At 36.4% G+C, this 20,000-nt stretch overlaps 1 protein-coding gene and 1 long non-coding RNA gene across 2 annotated transcripts in view; one reads left to right on the top strand and one right to left on the bottom strand.

The window, feature by feature from the left end:
* The window catches only part of LOC125647698 (histamine H2 receptor-like), a 20,196-nt gene extending 13,412 nt beyond the window's left edge, over window positions 1-6,784 (top strand). Inside the window, exons 2-3 of the mRNA XM_048874477.2 lie at window positions 4,331-4,465; window positions 5,714-6,784. Of these exons, the coding sequence (XP_048730434.2) occupies window positions 4,331-4,465; window positions 5,714-5,983 (405 nt within the window). The 3' untranslated portion in view covers window positions 5,984-6,784. The remainder of the gene's footprint in view (window positions 1-4,330; window positions 4,466-5,713) is intronic.
* Window positions 6,785-12,104: 5,320 nt separating this feature from the next.
* Window positions 12,105-14,406, bottom strand: LOC125647700 (uncharacterized). Its single transcript, XR_007360070.2, has 2 exons — window positions 13,443-14,406; window positions 12,105-12,552 (listed from the first exon to the last, which is right to left on the bottom strand). It is a non-coding gene; the product is annotated as an uncharacterized LOC125647700 (long non-coding RNA).
* Between the last annotated feature and the right edge of the window lie 5,594 nt (window positions 14,407-20,000).

Here is a 20,000-nt window from a genome sequence, read left to right as displayed (position 1 = left end):
GACATGTTTAATCTCCTCAGACCTCAGAAGATTTTTTTTTATTGTTGTCTATTAATACCATGATATATATATATTATAAAGGATATCAACCCATTGAATGATATATTTTTATTGGCATATTTCATGCTATAAATAAAGTATTTCGTTTGTAAAGACGACAGAGTTTTAAGCTTACCTGAGCCAAAGGCTCAAGTGAGCTTTTCTGATCAAAATGTGTCCGTTGTCTGTCGGCGTCGTTGTAAACTTTTCACATGTTCATCTCCAGATTGCTTGAATATTGTTTAAAGTCCCTCTCGAGAATATTTCACACATATGGAGACGTCACCACTGCCGGTGAAGGGCTGCAAAATTTAGGCCTATGCTCGGCGCTTATGGCCATTGAGCAGGGAGGGATCTTTATCGTGCCACACCTGCTGTGACACGGGGTCTCGGTTTTTGCGGTCTCATCCCACTGGGTCAATTATAACCAAACTTGGCCAAAAGCATCCTTGGGTAAAGGGCTTTCAAGTTTGTTCAAATACAAAGCCATGCCCCCTTCAAAGGGGAGATAATCACAAAAATGCAAAATAGGGTGGGGTCATTTAAAAATCTTCTAAAGAACCACTGGGTCAGAGGAGCTGAAATTTTCATGAAAGCTTCCTGACATAGTGCAGATTCAAGTTTGTTCAAATCATGGCCCCCGGGGTAAGATTGGGGTCACAATAGGGGATTTACATAGAAATATATAGGGAAAATCTTTAAAAATCATCCTCTCAAGAACCAATGGACCAGAGGAGCTGATATTTACACGAAAGCTTCCTGCCATGGTGCAAATTCAAGTTCGTAAAAATCATGGCCTCCAGAGGTAGGTTGGGGCCACAATACGTACTACGGTTTTACATGCAAACATATAATTATGGAAAGTCTTCAGATATTGGCCAAGGTAACTCAGGTGAGCGATGTGGCCCTTGGGCTTCTTGTTTTTAATACTTTCTGTCCTTGCATAAGATCCAAATATAATATCTCTTTTAAAATATGTATCATGAATGTGGATCTTGTTAAATCAGATTGTACCAGACTGTATTCAGTATTTCTATCGGGATTCCAAGTCGTTAAAAACTGACGAACTATATCTTTCAGATTTATACGAGCTTGTTTACAACTGCCGCGTGTTCATGATGAAATGGCTATCATTACAATGTGTAAAGGTAAAAACACTGGAAAAAGTTGTGGTCGACTTTACACATGTAGAATAACAAAGTCCTCATTGGTTGATAAAATGTTCATATCATAAATTGTCCTGTTCATTGTCGGAAACTCTTAAAACACTTAATATGATTTTTATTTAATTTTAAACAAATTGCACTTTGGAGAGATTGACACCAAGTGTTTACAATTTATTTACACGGCACAGTTGTTCATCTGTGCCACTGCTACATGTAACTCCGCTCGCATGTAACCTAGTGAACGTTACTTCAAAGGAAAACAAACCACCACAGCCATGTACATTGTTGAATACAAACTATTACTATTCAAAGCGTCAAATAAATGTATAAGAATCAATCCATTACAGCGATATAAGTACAATGGTAAAGCAATACCCCAAAACAATCTGACTAAAGTACAGACCTACATGTAAAAGTGAAGTAATACCCAAAACAATCTGACTAAAGTACAGACCTACATGTAAAAGTAAAGTAATACCCAAAAGTAAAGCAAGACCCAAAAGTAAAGTAATTACAAATACTTGAAACTCTTGATTTTTTTTTTACTCTGAATAGGAGTTATGGGATTGCATGATCACTGTTCGTTAAGAAATTGATCACTGTTCGTTATCCCATTATAGACATGTATTTGCCATGTTTTAAGATTTAAATCGATTCCACCATTCGTTTGTTTCCAGATTACGAGTTGTTTTAAAGTTGCCATTGATACATCTTAAAAACAAACCATCAAGAAAAAAAAAAAATCAATTCTCTACAAAGAACGCCCCCTCCCGGATTTTAACGACTTTTGATTTACCTATAGGAATAATTTCTCATATTGAATATAAAATTTCCTACAGAAAAATTACAGTTCACATAGATTGTTAAAATGTTCTATATGATTTTGAATCTGATACACCTGTAAGGAGTTATAACGTCTAGATACCTGTATGTCTATTCCGTGAAGGAGTTATAACGTCTAGATACCTGAATGTCTATTCCGTGAAGGTGGGTGTGGTAATTATATGAGAAGTAGTTATCACGTGTAGATAGGTATATTCCGCGAAGAAGTGCTGGGGACGGCATATTGTAAAAAAAAAATCGTTTTAAATACACGTATTTTTCATGGCAAGTGCAATCGGTGGTATTTGTATACTGCGCTTACTGGAGCTCTAGTTCGAATGCGCGCGATCATTAGTAGCAGTATGAAACAGCTAGCTGCGATTCGGGGCCAAAATTTACCCCCATGAACTGAGATGAATTCAAAGGGCTACATGTAAATATGTATATAATTATGGAAAGTCGATTCGGGGCCACAATTTACCCCTATGAACTGAGATGAGTTCAAAGGGCTACATGCAAATATATAATTATGGAAAGTCTTCAGATATGGGCCAAGGTAACTCGGGTGAGCGATGTGGCCCTTGGGCCTCTTGTTTTTAATACTTTTTGTAATGTTTACAATGTAATGTTCCTATTACATTGTACATGCCCCTCTAAAACAAGCAGAATTCAATATGATTAAAATGTCGAATTGTCGGAATTGCTATTTATGAATCAAGCCCTGTCAAACCGTTACGTACAATAACACAGTTCATGTATGATCATTTCTATGATGTTACACATTGAAACAAACGGGATGGTTTCAGCTTCTCCATCGTCAACTTCCCATATTTATGTAGCAATATTCCATTATCACCTGCATATGGTGTTTATATTTCTCAACTGATTCGATACACAAGACCTTGTTCTGCTTATGGTCAGTTTTTAAATCAAGGTAGGCTGCTGAGAAACAAGTTGATGGTGCAGGGGTTCCAACAGTCTCGTTTAAAGTCAGCATTTCTCAAATTATATGGTCGTTATAACGATCTAGTTTGCCAATACAACCTATCAGGGGTAAAATGTTGTCTGACGTTAGACCGTTCTTGGTGCACTGATTTTGACTATGGATAACTCCGTTTACCTGATCAAGATAGAGGGCTCACGGCGGGTGTGACCGGTCAACAGGGGATGCTACTCCTCCTAGGCACCTGGTCCCACCTCTGGTATATCCAGGAGTCCATGTTTGCCCAACTCTCTATTTTGTATTGCTTATAGGAGTTATGAGATTGATCACTGTTCGTTATCTTCACCTTTCATTGAATACATTTCTGCAGTTTTCCTGAAATACACTCAAACGTTTGAGATTTTATCCACACACACACACACACACACATACACACACACACACACACACACACACACACACACACACACACACATATATATATATATATATGTAAAACTTATACGGTACCAATTTTGATGCACCAGATGCGCATTTCGACAAATAATGTCTCTTCAGTGATGCTCAACCGAAATGTTTGAAATCCGAAATAACTATGAAGTTTTAGAGCTAAATATAGCCAAAAACAGCGTGCCAAAAAAGTGGAGCCAAATTCGTCCAAGGATAAGAGCTATGCATGAGGGAGATAACCTTAATTTTGAAATGAATTTCTAAATTTTATAACAGCAGTTAAATATACATCCGTATTTTCAAGCTAGTAACGAAGTACTTAGCTACTGGGCTGTAGAGACCCTCGGGGACTAACAGTCCACCAGCAGAGGCCTCGACCCAGGGGTCATAATGTAAAACTTATACGGTACCAATTTTGATGCACCAGATGCGCATATATATATATATATATATGTGTGTGTGTGTGTTAGAGCACAGGCATGCCCTTTTCATATATTTTAATTACATAATTTATTATTATCATGTCAGAAAAGTATGCCTTATCACGGATGCGCTCTACGTCTCAAAAAAAAAAATTAAAAAAAATTTCGTCCTTTCCAGGATTATTACTCTTCATTGACATTATAATAAGAATTGATTTACAGTATTTTTGCATGAAACAAGGTGGTGAATTTTATGTAACAATTACATAGTTCTATCTCCAAACGTAGATTAAGGGAAGGGAGACAATAGTCACAACGGCACATAGTCCCCTGGTCTCAGACTTCCATTATATGAAAATATAGTATGATCCGAGACAGAGGTTAAATGAGCCCGCCTCACTTTCTCAACCCTGAGTACAGGACTATTTCTATCACGAAGTAAAATTCGAAACATTCCTGGTGTCTTGATGCTCAATTCTATTTTGCAGATGCGCCAAAAGAATGCTATTCACACGGAGTGTTCGACTGTCAGTTCCGATCTTCACCAGACTAAAAAGACAGCGCTAGCAAATGTCACCAAAGTCGTGTCCGCGCTTTTCTTTATTTGCTACACTCCCTTTCTGGTAAGCTTTACAACTACATGAACTTAAAGGTTTAAAATCCGACTTCATCAACATAATTTCAGTATGATTATAATGTTTAATAAATCTATTTTATTTGGAAAATAGTAAGGTATTGAAATGCCCCGGTTCTGCTATTATCATATGTAATTACTAAACAGTTCCAAGCAACTCTTTTCACCTTACTATACTTGTTTCTTTCTAGAATTTCCTAGAGAAATTAGTTAAGAATGTAATTGCTTCATAAGTTGTTGAAATAACATTGCTTTTTGTTCATCTTTATAATATTGGAAATACCAACGTTACAGAAATATGAAAGAAACTTTGCTACATCGGCTTGGAACTGCATAAAATCCTAAACATGTCCGCATGGGCACCTATCAGTATTACATTTTATTTTATTTCTGTGTCAACAACTTTGACATAAAATTTAGACCAATATCATATAAATCAGTTTCGTTTGTTTAATTTGTTTTTCGTCCTTCCAAGATTTTCCCCCTCATATTGAGATGTTACCAGCTGTCGCTACGTACCACAAATTCAGACATATGCCTATAGCGATGAGGGATCTTTATCGTGTCTGCAGTGACACGGGGCCTCGGGTTTTAGAGACCTCATGTCAGTGTGGACAAGGAACAACCACTAACTATTTTACGTCTTAGTTCGACATGATACGATCGGAGCTCAAACCCACCATCTCTCGATCACGAAACGAACACTCTAACCACTGATCTCTAATATTAATCGAAACAGAGGGTCTATCTGCAACAGTGAGCACTTCAATCATCCTATTATCATTTAACCTTATAACGATCTAGTTCGTCAATACAACCTCGCATTGGGTCAAATGCTGTCTGACGTGTTTCATACCGATTGTTAAGCCGTTCTTGGCACACTGATTTTGACTGCGGATAACTCCGTTTACCTGATCAGGATATGGGGCTCACGGCGGGTGTGACCGGTCAACAGGGGATGCTTACTCCTCCTAGGCACCTGATCCCACCTCTGGTGTGTCCAGGGGTCCGTGTTTGCCCAACTATCTATTTTGTATTGCTTGTAGGAGTTATGAGATTGATCACTGTTCGTTATCTTCACCTTGCATCTAAACCTTAACATTTTTGATTTCAAATGATATGCATGAATTTCGATATCTCACAATAGCAAAGGAATTAGGGTAATTGTTTTTAGGCTTGAATAAAAAGGATCTGGTTATTTTTTTAGTCTTTGCTGTATTCTTTACTTTATTTTCAGGTGCGTGTAATGTATGACGTAATAATGAATGCCCCGGATCAGAACGCGACGCATCATCAGATAACCATGGTGTTATTGTTCCTCAGTCCGTTACTGAATCCATTCATTTATGTCGGCTGTAACAGGCGCTACAGAGAATACATAATACAAAGCTCCCGGAAGGTGTGGTCTAAGATTAGGCCCCACTTACCTAATTCTGAAGAAAGACAATCAGCAGAAACTATTGAAAATGGGGAACCAACAGCTGAATGCAATACATCAAGCGTGTGACGACACATGATTGATCGATTGGTTAATTGATGTTTTCCGCCACATCTCAACAGTTTTTCAGTTATCTGGTGGCGCCCAGTTTTTATTGGTGAAAGAGAGAATCCAGATATGTGCCTGGGAAGAGACCACAGACCTTCCGAAAGTAAACTGGGAAACTTTCTCACTTACCGGCGCCGACCAGAGGTTAGAGGCCGTGTGATTTTGAGCACGATGCTCTAACCACTGAATTACTGAACACAAATATTTACGTCATCATCGTAATGATTACTTTAAGGCTCTACATGTATCATGATGCGGTATCTTTTTTCCTTAATCTTAGCCATAATTTAAATTATACAAGATTTCAACATACAGCAACTTCTTCGGGACGGAACTTAGCCGTGCTATAAATACCACTGCACTGTACATACATGTACAGCTTACACGTACATGTAACCGTTCCATAACCATACATAAAAACAATGATTTATATTATTAAAATACAATAACATTTCATTGAATGATGAAAACATAAAAATGCAACAAATAAACGAATTAAACATTGATATGTTGAATTCATTAACACAGAAAATTAAATGCATGTTTAAGTTAATATAATAATTCTCAAGTGCAAAAAACAACAACAAACAAACATGGATATAATTCCCTGTCAGTGAGTTATTCCATTTTCACAACATGAGCTGCAACCCTCATTGGTGTAGTGTATGCTAACCGTTATGGGATCTAATACTCTTGTGTCCTTGCATATTGATATTGCATATGTTTGTAAAAGTAGTTTTGAAATAAACAGCGCCATGTTTAGTTTGTGTCAATTCATTTTAAAATGCCTGTTTGGTATTTAGACGGACAAATTGATAATGGATCGCATTATTCGTGGCATTCAGATGGAGCCCTCTCGTGTTCCACTACTTTGTGAAAATGACCTTACATCAAATAAAGCACTTGAAGCAAGTTTTCTACATATTAAATCGCTAGACAACTAAATAGATTTCGCAGATGCCCATGGTTTATCATAACACAAGCCGAATGTAAATAAATCGAAACTTATTTCAAGAGGAACGAAAAGATCAACTCGCTCACTATCCGTACTGGTAACACCTTTTATCAATGCACATCTCTGTAACAATAGTAAAACTAAAAGTCCTACATATGAAGAACACTATACACCTGCAGTGGTAGGAATCAGTATATATGCATGTTGATTTGTGGACCGTAAGCATACAGTCGATCTGGATGATTCTCTATTAAATTCTGTCCCGTGGGGATCCGGGTTAGAATAGGTCCTTGGTACTCCTTGCTTGTCGTAAGAGGCGACTAAATGGGGCGGCTCTTCGGATGAGACCGCAAAATCCGAGGTGTGGCACGATAAAGACCCCTCCCTGCTTAAGGGCCATAAGCGCCGAGCATAGGCCTAAAGTTTTTACAGCCCTTCACAGTCAGTGGTAACGTCTCCATGAGTGAAATATTCTCGAGAGGGACGTTAAAGCTGTATGGTCCGAATTACAATATTTTTTTCTCCATCTCGTAAAAACGCTATTAAATCATCGCACGTATGTAGTTATGAGACTATACGACCTATCATAAATTATTTCACCTGTTTTAACCCAAATAATTTGATTTTAAATCGATGTTTACAAATAACCGCGTCACTCTGCCATTTCAAGTGACAGTCACGTTACCAGTTCAAACTTTCAGATCATCGGTGGTCTTATTTGTGTAAAGCTGTGTATTTTGTTATAACAGTACCGTACCATAAGTTTAATAGAAATAAAAATATCAAATGCTTCTTAGTAATTCGTTGTTTTACGCTCTTTCAGCCTTAAAACTAGACATTTGCGTATGAGTTAATACATCATGTTGGGATTCCCCTGACGCGCGTGGGTCTATTTATAGACGTCTATTATGGGATGATTTATATATGTAGCCACTATATTTACTTTCTAAATAATATTCGCACTGTTTTCTTTTACATGCAGATGTTTTCAAGCATGTAATTAAGGGAAAGTTAATAACTTTATAAAGCAATTAATCTGCTTTAAAATAATTATGTACAAAAATAATACTTGAACATCGGGTCATACAGCTTTAAACAATATTCAATTCATCATTTTTGAAGACCCCGGAAATCTATCAGACATGGTACTTAAGTAATACCAGTTTTAAAAATAGTCGCCGGGGGTAGGATGCGGTCACAATAGGGAATCAAAGTTTTACAAACAAATATATAGGGAAAATCTTTTAAATTGTCCTCTCAAGAACTACTGAACCAGAAATGTCAACATTTACATGAAAGCTTTCGGACATAGTTCAAAGTTTTTCAAAATTATGATCCTAGGGGTAGGGTGGGGCCACAATAGGGGATCAAAATTATATATAGAGAAAATCTACATATTATGATACTTTTCTCAAAAACCATTGGGCCAAAGAAGTTTACGTTTACATGAAAGCTTCCTGTGATAATACAGGTTCAAGTTTGAAAATCATGGCCCCGGGGGTAGGTTGGGGGCACAATAGAGATCAAAATTTTTCAAGCGAGTATATAGGGAAAATATTTAAATATGGGCCAAGGTGACTTAAGTGAGCGATGTGGCCCATGGGCTTTTTGTTGATCATGTGCAAACAATGCAAGAACTTTTTAGAAATATTGTAAACAGAAATCATATTAATACACAATATTTATAGAATGTGATTCTTACAGAAAAATCTGAATACTTTTATACTATAACTGTTTACAAACAGGGAATGGTCTATTTTTACCTGTTTATGTATTTTAAACCTTTAGGTCCGCCGAATGGGATGCTATAGGGTGCCCCGTATCAAAGTTCACAACCCCCTTGGCACTCAAAAGATCGTTTCCATGATTTTCCAAAACAAGAAGCCCACAGGCTTTATCGGTCACCTGAATACTAGTGAAAAATTATCACTACTTCCATGGGCTATGACATCTAGAAAAAAAATTCTGTTCTGAATATTGACAAATGTAAATAAATTCTAATGCCCAGCAACAGTATAAAAAAACGTGTTCTTAAAACTGCACTGCCCTCAAAAGTGCATACACTGATGAGGGGCTTTAAATAATAGAATGATGTATTAACATTAAAACATCAAAAGATATGACTAATTTGGACTCATCCTAAAGTCATAACCCTGAGTTATGAAATTCACCATTTTTAGTACATCCTTTTCTAATATTCCTGAGTATGCATTTAGATTTTAAACAGTATCAGCAAACTTACACTTAAATACTATATACCAAGTTTGGCCTCACCCTGGGGTCAGAACCCTTACTCTGGGGATCATCAAATTTACAATTTTGGTAAAAGACTACCTGCTCTATCCATTTAGTTTCAATTTAGTATCAACAGCACTAAAGAAAATGTTATTTAAGTGTTTTACACATAAACACTATATAACAAGTTTGGCTACCTCGGGGATCATGACATTTACAATTTCAGTAGAGGCTTTCCTGCTCTACATCACTATCCATTTAGTTCTTCTTACATGTGTGCGGTTCTTGAGAAGAGTTTTGAAAAGTGGTAAATTTTGGGCAGTTTTTAACCCGCCCCTAAGGCCCCAGGAGTCCTGAAATTATCAATTTATGTCCCCTTTGTTCCAAATATATTTCATACCAAATGTGAAAAGAATTGGAATGATAGTTATCAAGAAGAAGTTAACAATGTCTATTGTTCACACGTTTAATAACAGACCATGCATTTTGGCACCACCATGATAATAAAAACGCCTACCTCTGGGATCATCAAATTTACAATTTTGGTAAAGGACTATTTGTTCTTTCTAAATATCTTTTTACTTTCAATTTAGTATCAATAGCAGTAGAGAAGATGTTACTTAAGTGTTTTATACATAAACACTATATACCAAGTTTGGTCCCGCCCTGGGGTCAGAACCCCTACCCCGGGCATCATGAAATTTACAATTTTGGTAGAGGCCTCCTGCTCTACATCACTATCTATTTAGTTTTTCTTTCACGTGTGTGGTACTTAAGACGATTATTGAAAATTGGTCAATTTTCGGCAGTTTTTGCCTTGCCCCTAGAGCCCTAGGGGTGTTGGAGTCCTGAAATTTACAATTTATGTCCCCCTTGTCCCAATGATGCTTCATACAAATTTGAAAAGAATTGGAATGGTAGTTATTAAGAAGAAGTTAAAAATGTTCAATTGTTAACGCACGAGAACCACTTGCAATAGGTCATCACATGAGTTTACTCAGGTGATCCAAAAAAAAGCAGGCTCACTGGGGGCCGTTAAGGAAACCCCGAAACTCACAACCAAACATATTTAAGTGAGTGATCCGCCGTAAAATGACTGAATTATTGCCAATACGGCGAAAAATCGTATTCAATCAATCAATCCTAAACAGCGTCTTTGTGTTTTGCATTGGTCGAATTGTATATACAATTTTTTTGGTTAAAAATAAACCATGGATTTCAATATCTATAATAAATTATGTTACTTTACAAACCCCGCTTCCATATATTATGCAAGTGTCAAACTCGGTGCTAGCCGATGATACTACTCGCAAAAGTCCATTAAGTCACCCTAATGACCGATTGACCTTGTATTAATATCTACTTAAACTGTTGTTCAACTTTCTGAAAGATGATGTGATAACAAAAACGACGACGTCGTGTAGACCTTTATGTTATCTGTGAGTGTCCTGTGCAGTTTTGGGGGCGTTAGAGAATATTTAACACGTGTACATGTATATGTTCAACACCAGCCCTACTAAACAGAGTACGCTGGTAAAATTTCATAATCTAATGTAATTAAACTGCTTTTTGTAGTTCTTACGTTCGTTTAACCTACATGTAATAAATATATAACTACCATGTATGGTGTGGGGTTTGATTATTTTAGGAATTATTACAAGTTACAGTTTACCGTTTGATTCCGATCAAAATTTGACTATAAATATTAACATAAAAATTCCCGATTATTAAGGTCCAAAAAGCATGCATTCCATGCAAATAAATCATAATTATTTGGATTTAGTTTAAAAATGAAATAATTACGTTTATGAAGATTGCATAGGATGATGTAGTGGTGGTTTCATTGATGGTTACCGCTGTCATTTTTAAATTAACACAGGATATACATGTACATTACGAATAATTAATTCAATCTATCAATAATTGATCAGCGGACTTAAAAAAATAAACATTTGAAATTATCTTGATGACCATGATTCGCGATTTATCCAGAGTACATTTTAAATGTTTGCATTCAATTATTATGATAAAGTAAGATTTTAGCAATATCAAAGGGGAAGAGGACGAACTTTTCCATTATTGCCTCGTCATCTGGTAACATTCATATTACTCTATTAAGAGTTCCAAATAAATAAATATACCCCCCCCCAATAAAAAAAAGGGGGAGGGGTAAAGAAATGACATAAAAAAGGTCATGAATTTATTTTCCGAGTAACTCTCAGTCATCGATGAAATTAATTATAGTTACTCAGTGATGCTTAGTATAAACACTATATTACTAATTTATAGGATTTTTAGCGAATTTGATTAATTATTATCATTTATCTGAATTTGGTACATGGTTAAAAAATTGCTAGCGTATGCTAAACACTGATTTTGACTACGGATAACTCCGTTTACCTGATCAGGACATAGGGCTCACGGCGGGTGTGACCGGTCAACGGGGGATGCTTACTCCTCCTAGACACCTGATCCCACCTCTGGTGTGTCCAGGGGTCCGTGTTTGCCAACTATCTATTTTGTATTGCTTGTAGGAGTTAGGAGATTGATCTCTGTTCCTTATCTTCACCTTTATAGGAGTTATGAGATTGATCACTGTTCGTTATCTTCACCTTTATAGGAGTTATGAGATTGATCACTGTTCGTTATCGTCACCTTTATAGGAGTTATGAGATTGATCACTGTTCGTTATCTTCACCTTTATAGGAGTTATGAGATTGATCACTGTTCGTTGTCTTCACCTTTATATGAGTTATGAGATTGATCACTGTTCGTTATCTTCACCTTTATAGGAGTTATGAGATTGATCACTGTTCGTTATCTTCACCTTTCACACTTTAGAAATGATCTTGCTGATGCATCACAAACAAAACACAATAATGACACGCGAAATGTTTCATCATCAAATGTAATTCCGTTTTCTTTTAATGAATCTATTTCTTCTAGAAAATCACACAAGAAATCTGTAACACATGTTGGCTTAGTTTTCCCATAAAAAAGAGCCACAAGAAATTGTTCAAACTTGCTGAAACAGCATAAAATTGGCCAGAATTGAGTTCCTGAAGATTTAAACAATGCAACTCCATCTATGTTACATGTAACAGTAAGTTGAATTATATCACAGTTTCTTCTAAAAGTTGGATTGTGGACAATTTTTTTGAGAATTCAAGTTTCAACACCAATGTATCTGTACTGACTCCCCCATTTTTCTAATGCCTGTACAGTTCGTGGTGTTTCCAACAGTGTGCGGGCATGGTAATCCTTATTTTTCTGAGGAGGACGAGTACCTTGTTCAAATTTGCACGGGTACATCGACTTTCAGTTGCCCAACTGGCGAGTTCTGCAGAAAATGGTTGACACGCTTCAATCATTCGTGAATTGCATGGAAAAGTTTAAACGATTTTCCACCAAACATTATAAAACAAATTACACTAAACTGGAATATGAAAAAAATAGAGAGCTTGTAATAGAGCGAAAGCACATTAGTTTAAAAGAGTTACTATGGCGTTACCATAAGGACATGTATGTACAACGGTGGATCATAATATCACGAATAAAATGGCGGCAAAAATTCATCTTACGTACTATTGATATTTCCAACATCTATAATTGTTTACAGAAGTCAATATACGTCATATTTAATCGTCACTGATGACGTGGTGTCAATACTAATGTTATTCTTATGGATTTGGCATCGGATCTTCAACAAACTCTCCCTGACATATACAAAGCAGTCAGAGATTGCAAGATTCCTGAGATTGAATGTCTGAGATGACAATTACAATGCAAGAGGTGATAATTAAGAAATAAATTTCACAGACGTGTTGTGAATAAAACTATACGGATCCGAGAACAATATTTGTTTTGAAACACATATACCCCCGTATGACAGTAATTATGTCACCCAAAGAATACACATGTAAATTGCGATAGTACTATCACAAAAGTTATGGCATAGATTAGTTTTTCAAGTAGGTCAAACTCAAAGGTATTCATGTAGGTCACAATATAAAAAAGTAAAGGTCTTGTCACAAGGAATACATTGTGAAATCAAAGTTATGGTCAATGTTTAAGTTTTTGTGGAAGACCATCATACTAAAAACCATATATCCCCCAAATCTCCGATTACGGGCATTAAAACGAGTTGCCAGGTAAGGGGACTGGAGAGTAGGAAACGAGTAGAATAGGGTCATATTTACTTATGAGTTCAATGTTATAATAGGTAAAAACCTGTGGCGAAGACCAGAAGAGTGGATGCTGCAGTGCATTAGCCCCGGTCGCAGTTCCAAAGGTAGCCTCATTATCTGGATGTGTATAAACTGGAATGCTCCAGGGTCGTTGACAGTGGTAAATGGAAATATAAATGCTCAGAAGTATGTTAAAATTGCGGACAATGAATTATGGCCAGTTGTAGCCTACAATTTCCCCCAAAATGACTTTATTTTTCAGGAGGCCAATGCCCCCCGTGCATAGCACACATATCGTTCAGCAGCTTAAAACAGAAAACAACATTCGTGGAATTTTATGGCCAGCACAGTCACCAGATGCGATTAAAATGGAGAATTATTGATTACCACTAAAACTCAGATTAATAAAACGAACACGTGAAATAAATAACGCCGCTGCAAGAACATAACAATCAACTGCATTTAAAACCCATTCAACTCGCTATATGTACCACGACGAATGGTAAACACATTTTGAACGAAAGGATATGTTACAAAATATTAAAGGAAGTGAACATGAAAAAAATATTTGTTGCATAATAAACTTAAAAGACCTTCTGAAACTGAATAGTGTGGCCTAAATCTAATTTGCTTGTTTCTATTACGAGATTTGATCAATTGAACACTCTAAGTTAAAAATTTATGGAGGTCATCCATTATTTCCCAGTATGCATCTGTGCTCTGACCTAGATGCAAGGTGAAGATAACGAACAGTGATCAATCTCATAACTCCTACAAGCAATACAAAATAGATAGTTGGGCAAACACGGACCCCTGGACACACCAGAGGTGGGATCAGGTGCCTAGGAGGAGTAAGCATCCCCTGTTGACCGGTCACACCCGCCGTGAGCCCCATATCCTGATCAGGTAAACGGAGTTATCCGCAGTCAAAATCAGTGTGCCAAGAACGGCTTAACAATCGGTATGAAACACGTCAGACAGCATTTGACCCAATGCGAGGTTGTATTGACGAACTAGAATTTGCGAAATGCTGACTTCAATCGAGACTGTTGAAATCCCTGTACCATCAACTTGTTTGTCAGTAGCTTACCTCGATTTAAAAACTGACTATACCCAGAACAAGCTCTTGCATATCGAATCAGCTGAGATATGTAAACACCATATGCAGGTGATAATGGAATATTGCTACATAAATGTGGGAAGTTGACGATGGAGAAGCTGAAATCATCCCGTTTGTCATACAGTTGAGTTGTCAGTTTGCCGTTAATGTCTACTTTCAATAAAATATCTAAGTATGAAGCAGAAGTGGACGACTCTGTGGTGTCCTTTATTTCGAGCTCACAGGGATATATCAAATCGACATATGAATGAAAGCTATCATTGTTAATAGACAAAACGTCATCGATATATCTAAAAGTCGAATTGAAGGTCACAGCGAGATATTTTTTCTTCTCACGTAGAAGTTTTTGAATAAATTCTGTTTCATATGAATATAAAAACAGGTCAGCTAACAAAGGAGCACAATTCGTGCCCATGGGAATTCCAACAGAGATACACATTGTTGTTGACTGGGTCACTGTTATACAGCAGAAAAAGTTTATGGATTCATATTACAATTGATGGATAAGGTTTTGGAGCAAAAAGAATTGAAATCAAATCTAATTACAATGCATTAAGGAAAAGAAGAAAACACTCCCACAAAATATATCCAGCTCCTCCAACTTCTGAACTTACTCAGTACACTGTATGTTTCAAGTTTCCATATCAATTAATTTCATTAGATTTTAAATATTAAGGTGACTGTGTCATAAAAGTATTGCAACATAGGCATGTAACTTATATACTTTATAACAATTCATGTACATGGACCACAGATAAATTTTGGAGATTCAATTTACAATTATATTCTTTATTGACATCAAAAAATACTTATTTACTAATATTTAGAATCTGGAAGCAGGACACGTGACTATTGACCATGGTGGACGTGTTTTTCTGGTGAAGAAACTCTTAGACCAATTTTGAGCGCAATAGCCACATAATAAGGCCGAAAATTGGAAAATACCTATATAACACCGTATGACATTGTGTTTGGATCTGGCTGAGGCAAAATTTCAGTAATTCTGTGTATATTGGGACATTGAAAGACTTTGGATTAAATTTGGAAAACATGGTACGTACTCGTGAGTATAAATCACGGTCGCAAACATCTAAACAGGCACAGAACACAGAGCCAACGGCAGCGGACAAGCATGGTGGGTTTGGAGCTTTAAACCCGTACAAAGTATCGCTCATGTCTAGCCCAGAGCAGTTAGCGGAACCCTACACAACTCTGGCCAGCCTGACGCAAGCTGTGGGAGATATCAAGTCTGATTTATGCAAGGTGAAGATAACGAACAGTGATCAATCTCATAACTCCTACAAGCAATACAAAATAGATAGTTGGGCAAACACGGACCCCTGGACACACCAGAGGTGGGATCAGGTGCCTAGGAGGAGTAAGCATCCCCTGTTGACCGGTCACACCCGCCGTGAGCCCCATATCCTGATCAGGTAAACGGAGTTATCCGCAGTCAAAATCAGTGTGCCAAGAACGGCTTAACAATCGGTATGAAACACGTCAGACAGCATTTGACCCAATGCGAGGTTGTATTGACGAACTAGATCGTTATAACGACCATCGAATTTGCGAAATGCTGACTTCAATCGAGACTGTTGAAATCCCTGTACCATCAACTTGGGACCAAGATGGACTAGATGGCAAAATCCAGTGTATCGCCGATCAACAAGAACATAATACAACAGAGATTGATTCCTTAAAAGCTGAAAATGCATCCTTACGCAAAGACGTTGAAATGTTGAAATCGGTGGTGATAAAATTAGACAGAAAAGTGGATCACCAGGAGAAAGAAATAACTGATCTCAAGGCCCGATCAATGAAGTACAATATACTTATCCATAATCTGCAAGAGGAAGAGGGAGAAACTTTGAAAACTAAAGTTCCTCATCTGATTAAAGAACACCTGGGAGTTGACGGAATAGAATTTGCGCAAAGCCTCGTACAATTATGGGAAAGCTGGTGAGATTTGAGCAGAAAGATTACATCCTTAGACAACAAAGAAAGAGGCAGGGATGGAAATACCTTTCTATATAACGCCGCAGGCTCCAGTTCAGATTAACGAAACCCGAAAGAAGCTGGTTGAACTAAACAATAAATACTGGAAGGAAAATGTTAAGACACGACTGATTGGAGATAAGCTCGTCTTTCCAAACGGAACTGTCTACAAAGACAAAGTAAGCACACCAACAGCTGAGGAAATTCTGCAACTTGACCAAAAAGAGAGAGAGAGAAAATTGAGGAAATGGAGTCTGGACGCTCTAATACACACAGCGAGGGCGGAAACCAATTCAGCGCGGCCGCAGTTGAAGTAGACACCTACGCTAATGTTAGGAACTTCTACAAGAAGAATTTGATGGACCCGGTCTATGGGAAAGCCAACCACAACATCCTTATATACAGATTTAAGGACAATACCGGAATTCTCCACGAAGGATATTGTGATGATGGAGAATTCGGGGCCGGTAGGAAAATGCTAAAACTTTTACAAGACCAAAATATAGTGAATGTGTCCGTGGTAATTTCGCGTATGATGGGAAGACATCTTGGTCCGAAACGCTTCGAAATTATGGAAAAAATGTTGTTTGGTGCACTAAATAAACTATCATAAACGCACACGCTCCACGTCTCCGAATCCCAGCTGAATGCAGGTAACTGTGAAAATTTGACATTTAAAACAAAAAGAACTTGGTATTATTTATATTTCTACTTGATTTGGATACTACGATCCTATAGAAAAGACTTTTGACTTATAACATGTGTATATATGTTTTTCATTGTTTGTTTCGTTAGACCGGAAACACTTTTTATTTAATATCTCTTAATTTGCAACATGTCTTCATAATTTTCAAAAATGAATTAACATATCATCATAGATATACAGACAATATATATCTGCTTTTCCCCCTCTTTGTTGCTTAGGCCTATTTCCGAATGCTTCTAAATGAATTCCGGAAAAAGTAGAGCTGTTGTGATAGGTTTATTCCTTGAGCTTTTATCTATCGTATTGTGTTTCCGGTGGCGAATAGGCCAAAAAAATAGAATAAGGTAAACAAATAATTAGCTCTTTTGTTGGTCTATATGACCATATCACTAGAAACGGTTGTATCATGTTTTTTGTATGTATTCTGTCTCTTTGCTCTCTTTCTTTTTTCTTCTATACCTCTCATTCAAGCCGCTATTTGAAGCGTGTTTATTTTTTATGTTTAGGAAGGTTTTTCAAATACACGCACTTCAGCGCACTTCAGCGCACTTCACTCTTTACTAAAGATTGAATTAGTTGGGGTTACTGGTCTGTCTCGGTCAATTCCCTACGACAATGGTTAATCAAACATATGCAAATGAATTAAAAAATCTCACAGTAAACTGTCAAGGTCTAGGAGACACGAACAAACGAAGAGATGTTCTAAAATATTTAAAAAATAAAAACTACAACGTATATTTTATTCAAGACACACATTTTATTGACATAGACGAAAATATGATAAAGACACGATGGGGATATAAGGCCTTCTTTAGCTCCTTTAGACCAAATTCAAGAGGAGTTGCTATATTTTTTAATAACAACTGTGAGATAGAAATTCACAATCAATACAAAGATGATAGTGGGAATTATATCATTTTGGATGTCACAGTAGAAGGAATAAGTTTCTTACTGATCAATATCTATGGTCCAAACTCTGACACTCCAGACTTTTATATGAACATCCAAAATAAGATTGAAGAGATGTACTCTTCTCAACATATTGTTATAGGGGGTGAATTTAATCTTATACTAAATAAGGAGTTAGACTCCATAAACTATAAGCACTTAAACAACCCAAAATCAAGACAATCAGTTAATGGACACTTTTTGTCTGAAAGATGTCTTTCGTGAAAATAATCCAATGTTAAAAAGGTATACATGGAGAAAGAAGAACCCTATTAAGCAATCTAGACTTGATTTTTTTCTGATTTCAGAATCAATGTTAACTATGAATCCTTGTATAAAATATGAAAATAGTTATCGATCAGATCATTCACCAGTGATCCTATGCTATAAAACAAATGAATTTAAAAAGGGCAGAGGTTTTTGGAAGTTCAATAATACTTTATTAACTGACAAATAGTATGTTAAGTTGATTAAGGAAAAAATTGAGGAAGTCAAAATACAATATTCTTGTTTAGTTTATAATGTAGAAAGCATTCCTTCAATTGATAATGATTTAATACAGTTTACGGTTAGTGACCAGACATTTCTTGATATTTTACTTATGGAAATTAGGGGGAAATCTATTTCATAAAGAAAATTTGTGAAAAAGAATTACAGTTAGAAAGAGAAATTTCCAATCTGGAACAAAATATGACACAACAATCAGTTGAGGAACTTACTATCAAACAAAAAGAAATTGAAGATATAAGAATGAAAAAACTTAAAGGTCAATGTATAAGGTCAAAAGTCAAATGGATAAAAGAAGGAGAACAACCTTCTAGGTACTTTGTAAGTTTAGAATCAAGAAATTATATTAGTAAGCTAATACCAAAAATTGAAAAAGATGGTACAATTTGCACTGATCAATTTAATATACTAAATGAATCCAAACTTTTTTATGAAAATCTATATAAAAAAAGAGAAACTATAGAAAAAGAAAATATTCACAAAAGATTAAAGGATTATGATATCCCAAAACTTACTAAGAAAGAATCAGATAGTCAACAAAATTGGAAGTTTTAAAGTTTTTAAAACAAATGAAAAATGATAAGAGTCCAGGGCCAGATGGCTTCTCGTCCGAGTTTTTTAAGTTCTTTTGGAAAGATTTAGGCTGCTTTATCACAAGAGCCATTAATAATTCTGCAGATATTATGCAGTTTACAGAACCTAATAAACTTGGCATAATTACATGCATACCAAAAACTGGAAAGCCTAAACAGTATTTGAAAAACTGGCGTCCAATAAGCCTCCTAAATGTTCTATACAAAATAGCTTCAGGATGCATTGCTGGAAGATTAAAAATATTTTTAGACAAATTAATCAATAGGGATCAATCAGGTTTTTTAAAAGGAAGATTTATAGGGGGAAATATTAGGCTGGTGTATGATTTAATGCAATATACAGAATATAATCAAATTCCTGGTTTGTTAATGTTGATAGACTTTGAAAAAGCCCTTGACTTTTTCAATTTTGGTACATCAATAAACAAGAGGCCCATGGGCCACATCGCTCACCTGAGTCACCTTGGTCCATATCAGAAGATTTTCCATATCTATTTGCATGTAAAACCGTAGTCCCTATTATGGCCCCAAACCTTCCCCTGGAAGCCATGGTTTTTGCAAACTTGAATCTACACTATGTCAGAAAGCTTTCATGTAAATGTGAACTTCTTTGGCCCAATGGTTCTTGAGAAGAAGATTTTTAAAGATTTTCCCTATATATTTGTATGTAAAACTTTGATCCCCTATTGTGGCCCCATCCGACCCCAGAGGGGCATGATTTTAACAAACCTG

The sequence above is a fragment of the Ostrea edulis genome, chromosome 6 (genome assembly GCF_947568905.1).
Source record: "Ostrea edulis chromosome 6, xbOstEdul1.1, whole genome shotgun sequence".
In the NCBI taxonomy this organism is placed as follows: Eukaryota; Metazoa; Mollusca; class Bivalvia; order Ostreida; family Ostreidae; genus Ostrea; species Ostrea edulis.
This window is presented reverse-complemented; position numbering and strand designations above follow the sequence as displayed.